At 35.5% G+C, this 8,594-nt stretch overlaps 1 protein-coding gene across 1 annotated transcript; it reads left to right on the top strand.

The window, feature by feature from the left end:
* The first annotated feature begins 790 nt into the window (after positions 1-790).
* On the top strand, positions 791-7,828 carry LOC140946450 (leucine-rich melanocyte differentiation-associated protein-like). Its single transcript, XM_073395574.1, has 6 exons — positions 791-905; positions 2,587-2,687; positions 3,174-3,300; positions 3,865-4,004; positions 4,507-4,636; positions 5,205-7,828. The coding sequence occupies exons 1-6, from the start codon at positions 864-866 to the stop codon at positions 5,367-5,369; spliced, it is 705 nt and encodes a 234-aa protein (XP_073251675.1). The 5' UTR covers positions 791-863; the 3' UTR covers positions 5,370-7,828.
* Positions 7,829-8,594: the final 766 nt, after the last annotated feature.

Below are 8,594 nucleotides of genomic sequence, written 5' to 3'. Positions count from 1 at the left end.
TCCTGGAAATTTTTGCTTGTGGAATCCTGAATCCTGGACTTTGGAACCTGGAATACAGCACAAGGAATCCGGAATGCCACTAACGATTGGAATTCAGGATCCAGATTTCACAGACAAAGGAATCTAATACCTGGAATCCGGAATCCACGGCTTGGAATCCACAACTCAAGATTGTCTTGCATTCCCACACATGGGACGAATATGTTGAGGATTGGGGCTTTGTACTCTATAGTAGTGAGGTAAAGAGTACAAAGTCCTTAGCGGGAAGTTGTTTTGGTTTGCACAATTTATTACACAACTTTTCTACATCCATTATTTGAAAAAGTGGTAACCGAAACTTCTTGTCATGTAAGTATGGTCTGAAAGCAGGAGCCTTGTCAGCTCTAGTCTGCTACACAGCCGTTTTTAGTGTCGTCACGCAACGCTCCTCCCCAGGGGAGGAGCGTTGCGTGACGACACTAAAAACGGCTGTATAGCAGGCTATATCAGCTCCTGCTGAAAGTTAAATCTAGCTTTGCACTTGTTCAAAACAATTAAAATTAGGCGTATGGATTTCGGACCGGAAACCGCACCATTCTTGACCCCTGAGCTTTTCTTGATATGAGACTATGGTCTCATGACATCTCCCATGACGTCCATGCTTGCCTCTGCCCACCCCACCCAACCAAACCCAACCCCACCCCCGACTTCAATGACTTCCCGTTTGTGCAACCTCTTTCCCAGGGCTCCCTCCTACCCGTCCCTGCAGAGCAAAGCGAGAAGCCTGATAACAAATTACTGTTGCAGTCCAAAACCTGAGGCCATGGCGATGTGTGGTGATTTGTTCGTGTAGTTCGGTTGTAGTGATAAAGTTTTCAGCCACGATGGACTCCACTGAAGTATCCGTAGTTCTTAAGGACTCCCAGGTAATAGACCAATGTACTGTGATGCTTGAATAGCTTTCAAATGAACTATGACACTGTAATATTTGATGGTATTTTACTTGAATTTTATGCACATACACATGCTGGTATGTTTCGCGGCCGCGTGAAACAGCGTGAACGTGTCATATGATTTTGTTAGCTGAAATATTTGCGTTTGATTTTCTATAAAAAGGGCAATTTTAAAAAAACTTTTCTTGGTATTTCTTTGTGGAGACTTTTTTCAACTATGATATTGCTATTTGGACTCATAATTCTTTGATTGATCACATGTTCTTAGCTTGCTGAGGTCTTAAGCTAAATTAAAATTCCAATGGCAGTGTTTGTGAAATGTAATGTTTTTACTGCATGACTACACCCTATAAATGTACAAGTTACGCTTTTAAGATTGTATCTATTATTAAAACTAAATAATACTTCTGTTCATGAACAAAATAAATTGAAAGAGATATGGCCATAACTTCAGGAAATGAACCAAAAGCAATCACCTTGTGTTGCAAATGTTATTTTCATGAGAACTGATATTTAATAATAATTGTTGAATATCAGTTCTCATGAAAATAACATTTGCAACACAAGGTGATTGCTTTCATCGTATAAGTTAGCAAAAGAATAAAAGGAAGTGCAAATACTCGCAACTGATTATGACACGTTAGAAATTGATATATAATATTGCAATAATTACCATGTATCAAACATTTGGTAAGTATGTGGGAAAAACCGTAGAGCCTGTCATGGGTACTATTTTGATTTATAAAGGGGTTGATTGAAACCAAGTCATGGAGTAGAGGATTGGTACCAAGTTAAAATCATCATTGACCAATCACCCACTTCCCAATAATAAAAATCTGAGTTGTCTATCCATCATGGCAGAAATCTGAGACACATTTAGAAAATAGAAATTCTTCTCTAGATTTTCCTCTTTTGTCCCTGTAATTGACTATGACTGTGTTTTTAATAGACAGCAAATCTGGGATGGTAAATCCTCCATTACCTGGAATTTTCCCAACATATTTAATCCATATGTTACCGTAGCTACCCAACAAACTTTTTAGCCAATCAGAAAGCATGGATTTGTTGCATGTACATTTTTTCTTTTAAAAGATGAGCACAATGTGATAGTTATTTTTAAAATACAGTTTCTTAACAGCCTCTTTATAAGCTATATCCTGACTGGTAGTTCAAGGTTTGACTTATAATATTATGGGGCTGAATGTAACTAAAAGGAGGTTAAACACAAGACGATGCTGATCCATCACTTATCATATGTGGGGTAGTCTTAGGGCTTTTTATAGTCTTTAGGTAAAATAATTTCACTCATTTTTTCTTTCATATGCATTTGTTAAAGCCCTTTTTTCTCCCAGCCCTCCCCTCTCCAGGGATATGTTTTGTTAATTATCTGAAAACTCTCCCGTGTTACAGTGTGTGGTGGTTGCCATTCACAGGGTTGTCATGGTTACATTCCACACTCGCTTGTGCTCCCACAGTTTTCTCTGGTACCCTCTGAACACCCATTTATTGGCAATGTGTCTAACCACAATTGCTACCTTGTCTGCCATATGTTGTGTTTTCTATACAATGCATTTTATAACACATGATATAAACAAATTTGTAAGTCAATGGGGTTGTATTTATGCACAGCATTAATCTTTTTGTTCATTTTCAGTTATCTTTTGTTGGACAAGAAGCTGAGAGTATACCAGGAATCATTGGAAGTAAATATGGAAAAGTGGTCAAGATATTAGACTTGAGCTATAATCAGCTGAGGTGGTTATAGAAACTTATTTTTACATAAAGTTCGGACATTGTCTGTTGACTGGCCGTTATTTTGAGCCCTGATATAATTGGATGAGTGTAATTTTCCCTATCAATTAAGACCTCTGTTATAATCAAGTCTCTTGCAAAGTTAAGGCCTATGTTTAAACATATTCCTTAGATTATGAGAAGGGGGGAAGATAAGCCAAGATCACCTGCTTATAAAATACCAAAGACTGATGTTCTTACAATATTTAACTAGAAGTATGTAAATGATTTTTATGTAAATTTGTTTAAAAAAGGTAATCTGAACTATGTTGAAATCTCAAGTGTAGTATAGTTTATGATTGGTGCATTTGTCCACTGTATGCCTATGATAGCATACTTGTGATAATAAAACTACTTCTGTCTAGTTCTTTTATTCTTTTCTTTAAATAGTTATAAGATAATTTGTATTGATTAATATTATTAGTTGTGATGTTTTTATTTCCTTTTCAGATCTCTCAAAGGCCTCCAGGGTTTTGAAAATCTGGAAGAACTTATTCTTGACAACAATCAACTGGGGGATGATGTGGAAATTCCTCAGTTGACCAAACTTCACACTCTCACATTAAACAAGAATAGAATATCCTTTTCAATTTTTAGTCTTAACGGGACAATCTGTGCCATAACAGTTCTTCCAAGTTTTTGCGTAAGCTAGAATATGAAGGTTTATATGCTCAAAATGACCTTTGAATAATGCTGTGTTCAAGGTGTTAGCAAACCATAATCAGTAGTTTTGGATTGATTGTTCCCACACAACTCTCTCAAACTTGAACTCTTCTGCCTCATTTTTTCAAGTTTGAGTCGACTTCTTACCAACCCTTCCTCAGCCTAATTCACTTTTTATCAGTAATTTTCTTGTGTTTACACTGCAGTAACTTACAGCAAAACCAAGGCACTCAGAGGGAATTTCATAGATGAAAACACCTACGTGATTGTTTCAGAAGTAGAACTGAAATGATCTTGGAGACACTACCCATATTATGACTTTACGTCAACTGATTAAAGGCATTGCTTTATTTTAGGATTCACATTTAGCTTGTTCCAGAAAGTTTATATTTTGTTGATTATTTTAATCCATTTTAATGTATCTTGGAAGGCCTTATTAAGTAAGACAGATGGATAATATTGTCCTTAATATCACTACATAGCCAATCTAGAGGTTCTGTTGGATAAGATTGCTCACAACTTGCCTTCTCTTAAATACCTCAGTCTGTTAAGTAACCAGGCCTGTCCAAATGAGTTGTCATCACTTCACAGAGATGAGGAGGACTATCAGCGTTACAGGTATCTTTCTGATTTGGTATACATTGCAGAAAAGCTTGTAATTCTCCTGGAATTGCTGGATTCTTGAAATGTTAGAATTTTCTTCCAAGGCCCTAAATGACTCCTTGAAACTTCTTCCTGCTCTAGTACCAGTAGTATCTTTCCACATTTTGTGGGGTTTCATTGATGTCACAGATTGCAGCAATTATTACATTTTTGTCGTATAACAAACCTTTTCAGGAAATTTAAAAATGTTAACATAGTCGTCCTTACCCTCCATATGTACTAAATTTAGACTGTGTTCATGTTTTTATCGTGAAAGTTTATTCTTCTGTTCCCTTTATAGAAGTTCCTTCTGTTCATGCCAGCTGACAAAATTCCTGACCTTAGTGCTGCAGCTGTCAAGTTTTTTTTTTTCAATCAGATCCTACCACCCAGATCACACTCTCCCTTGTGATATAAACAATATTTGCCAAACAGAATTTAAATGCATGTTGCTCATTGATTTTTTGTTTACTGACAGATATTATGTCCTTTACCGCCTTCCGAACTTAACATTTCTTGACTCAAGGCCTGTTAGAAGTAAGGAGAGAGAGGAAGCTCAAAGAGTAGGATCTTACATGAAGATTGTGGCTCCTTCAGCCAATGAGATGGTCAGTGAAGATGCTCGATTATGTATTTTAATTCTTGATTTATAGATGTTTCACAGACTCATATTTAATTACAGGTTAAAAATTTTTTAACCTAGAATAATTGTCAAATTCTTTGTCTTCTGACTAGGGTTTGAGGACAAGGGAAATTGAGAATTAATCTAGGCTAAGACATAATTAACCTGACATTAAATTTGACCTGTAACTAGACAAAGGCTGAAAAGTAGATCAACCCACATTGTAAAGAATGACTAGCAGTTCTGTCGGTAAAGAACTGTTTTTTTACAGAAGAATCACACAGTGCAGCATAAGAACGATCTTGTACAGCATATTAAATAAACAGTACAGTGTATATTTCAACTGTCAAACTGTAGTTGGCGAATAGTAAATTAAGGTCAAAAGTCATTAAATGGAAATATAAACAATTCATAAAAAATAAAATTAGACATATAAACATCATAAATTAAATCCTTTACAAATCTTGAAGTTATTAACAGTGAAACTAGGCACCAGGCAACCTTGATCATTTCAATGCAGATTAGATTATAGTGTTTTGTTTTTGGATCAACAGACTTCTCAGATGCTTGAGAGCACAGAAGAAAAATCACCCTACAGCCCGCTACCGAGCAACACCATGGCTCCTGGAGACCACAAAGGTACCTTTGGACGCTGCAGATACATCTACTTTGGCAAGCACTCTGAAGGAAACAGATTTATACGAAATGATGAGCTCTGAAATACAACTAAAAACCTGCAAGTTTTTATTTTATGAGGCTGTGCTGGGCACAGGATTTAGATGTTTAAAATAGTAAGCAGTGGATTAATACTCATATGAAAGAGCTTTGTGTTTGACCATTACAGACATTCCAACATTAAAGGAATGAAAATTGGGAGACTTGAAAATTGCCAAAATAAGTAAATAATTTTAGGCACAAAATCACCCTTGAAGTGGTCTTGCTAAGGTGAGCTCCTTTTCATTTGAGATTTTCCATTATTCTCTGAAATCCAGTTTTCATTTCAGAACCACATAGTATTCGTAGTATTTATGATAATAGAACTGGTCCAAAGGGCATTATCAAGTTAGTCTGTCTATATTTCAGTGACGAGAGGAAGATGACTTAACACTGTAAGATGTTTTTTTTACAGCATTTTTATGATTGGCCTTACCACTTATTTCTAAAAAGCAACTTACATACATTGTCAGTAATGTTATTCCTTATTTTTTTTTCCTTTGACCAGAACTCACAAGTTCACTTTTCTTAGGAGAGTACAAGGCAGTTACTAAAACTGTGAGGCTCCCTATAGTTACGTAAGGTGTGTTGGAATGTCTGACCACAAAATTATCAGGAAGAACGATATATAGTGGATTTTTACTGATTGTAACAACTGGCATTCATTTGACATAGCTTGTACCAGTTTGTCCAACACAGGGAAGACTGATGTGAAACTGTAAGTGTCATTTGTTTCAGTGACAATCCAAATTTTCACACAAAATATTTATTATTTTAAAAATGAATGTTGTCAGGCACAAATAATATTCAGTAATTGCCAAAACAAGGCTAGTCTTAATTTTTTAGTTCTTTTGTGGAACAGCCTCAGTTTTCACAAAGTAAACACCACACCCCATGGCCAATCGGATGGGTGCCTGAGGTTCCGTTCTGAGGTGGACATTGCTTTAACAAAGTTGGCTTGTTCTAGTCATTTTTATTTGCTTTTTGTGAGTTTTTTAAAACTGTCTATAAGATGGTCACATCTCTAACATGACAAACAGTCTTTAACAAAGCAAAGTCCAAACTAGCCATCATGCTATACCTTGGTCCCAGAAGGTTTGTGTTTCTATTTCTCTTTTCTAACTTGTTTGCCACAAAGTGGCTTTGAGCTTGTTAAGTATGAAGAAAGAAGAAAGAGAACCTTTAGGGCCAGGGTAATTATGTTATGGTAATGTTTTTGTTTTGCTGCTAAAATTTTCGAAGCATTATTATTGCCAGTTTTAGTTTTGGTAGTTTTAAGTTCCCGGCTGACTCAAAAGTACTAAATTAAGGGCAATAGTTGCAGGTTTGCCCTCTTTGTCAGCTTGCTATATTGCTGTTTTGATTGTCTGCTGTGGTGGATCTGTGTACACAGGGCGCCGAGGCTCCTACCACACTTTTAAGGCAAACAAAGGCCTGCAGGGCTGAGAAAAATTATTTTTGTTTGTGAGAACCCTTTCTTAGGATCTGACTTAGCAGGCCCTTCACTTACATAAAGGTCTGGATTTACCACTGGATTTTGCTGTGAATGTGTTTGATCTAAGTAATAATAATTATTCTTAATTTGGTCTAGACCTTTAGAAAGGATGTCTTAGTAAGTATATATGAAGCAACAAAGGCAGGTGTCATAGTAACATAATATTGTTGCTAGGAGGGCTGTACATGAGAAATTATATTGATCTGATTATCTCTACCAGTGATTAGTAGTATGTAAATCATTTTATTATATAAATACTGATGAAATAAAAGATTTTTTCTTTTTACTAAAAAATCATCTTCATCGCGCGCAGTGAAGATACTATTTTTCTTTTTTTTTATTATCTTTCACGTGTGAGGATATTGTTGTCGCCATGGTTACTTACATGATTAGCTAAGTAGAAGAGAGCTTCCTGCTCAGGCGCGCGGCTGGTTCCATTATATCTTTATATCTGAGTTTCATAACATTTTTGTGACAGGTATTTTACGATGGGTGACAACTTTAATTGCACTATTTTGCTGTTTCAAAAATGAATTTTAAAAAAAGTTGTGTTTTATGTAGGAATTTCACCAGTATCTATAAAATAAACAGAACATTACATGGCTGCTTGGGGATACGAATTTTATCTTGTTGTGCTGAAAGTCTCTCTCACTTGTTTGCTTCGCTCACTCGTGAGAGATACTTTCAGCACTCGAAGATAAAATTTGTATCCCCACGCGGCCATGTAATGTCCTCTATATTAACTTCATACTGATCACAAGGTACTGTTGTCGTTTAGAAAATTGTTAATAACTTTTAATAATTTTTTAAGCAAATTTAAGAAAAAGTCACATAATTAGGTAGCTCTATATTATTAATTCTCATTACGAAAATGTAATATACTGAAAAGATTTTTTTATTATGTTAATACCTTATTAAATCTTTGTTATTTTATGACTAATTTTATTTGATTAAGATATATTGTTTCATTATGTTTAAAAAACATAGTTTCCTAAAGGCTTGTGTTAGTATTTTTACGTGAAAAATAAACAAATATTAAGGACATAATGTTTGACTGTGACAAATGTTTTTGTACTGAAACATTGTAGTTGAGGTGATGGAAGAGGAATAGCCCATTTAACAAAAATAGATGAAGGCAAGGCTGGAGTTGACATTTTCAAGTATTTGTTAGTCAAAAGGTGTCTTTTGGGGTTTTGAAATTTTTGTTTGACGACCTTTTTTGAATTTAAGATTAGAGTTAAGGTGTTGAGAAGAAGTGTAACTTTTTCTCATTGGATATTCAAACCACATGCCTACTGGAAATGATAACCTGCAGTTGACCAGACTATCAGGATGATGTAAGGGTCAAAATGGGATTTTTTTAGGGTCAACGAGTATAAAAATCACGCCAGGAAAGGAGGGAGAGAACGAAGAAAAACGAAAGCAATGATTACACTGCTATTTTTGGGAGGGCTTCTTTGAGATATGATAATTTCTGAACTATTATCAGAAAATGTGTGCAGCAGCCTTTTGAAAAATTCAGCCAGATTTTAACTAGTTAGAATTTATAATTTAATATTTTTTGAAAAATGAAGATTTTGGGGGACTTTCTATGTCTCTTACCAGTAGAAAACCAACGGATCAATAAGTTGCAATATCGATCGTTCGAAATATGTGCTCCTTTTTGTCCGCCGTATTAGCAGTGCGGCAGGTTGCGTAAGTTTGGGATTCCTGTGGTTTCCAACGCGTAGACATT

Source organism: Porites lutea, chromosome 8 (genome assembly GCF_958299795.1).
Source record: "Porites lutea chromosome 8, jaPorLute2.1, whole genome shotgun sequence".
Lineage (NCBI taxonomy): Eukaryota > Metazoa > Cnidaria > Anthozoa > Scleractinia > Poritidae > Porites > Porites lutea.
The sequence above is the reverse complement of the archived record's forward strand: the minus strand, read 5'-3'. Positions and strand labels throughout refer to the sequence as shown.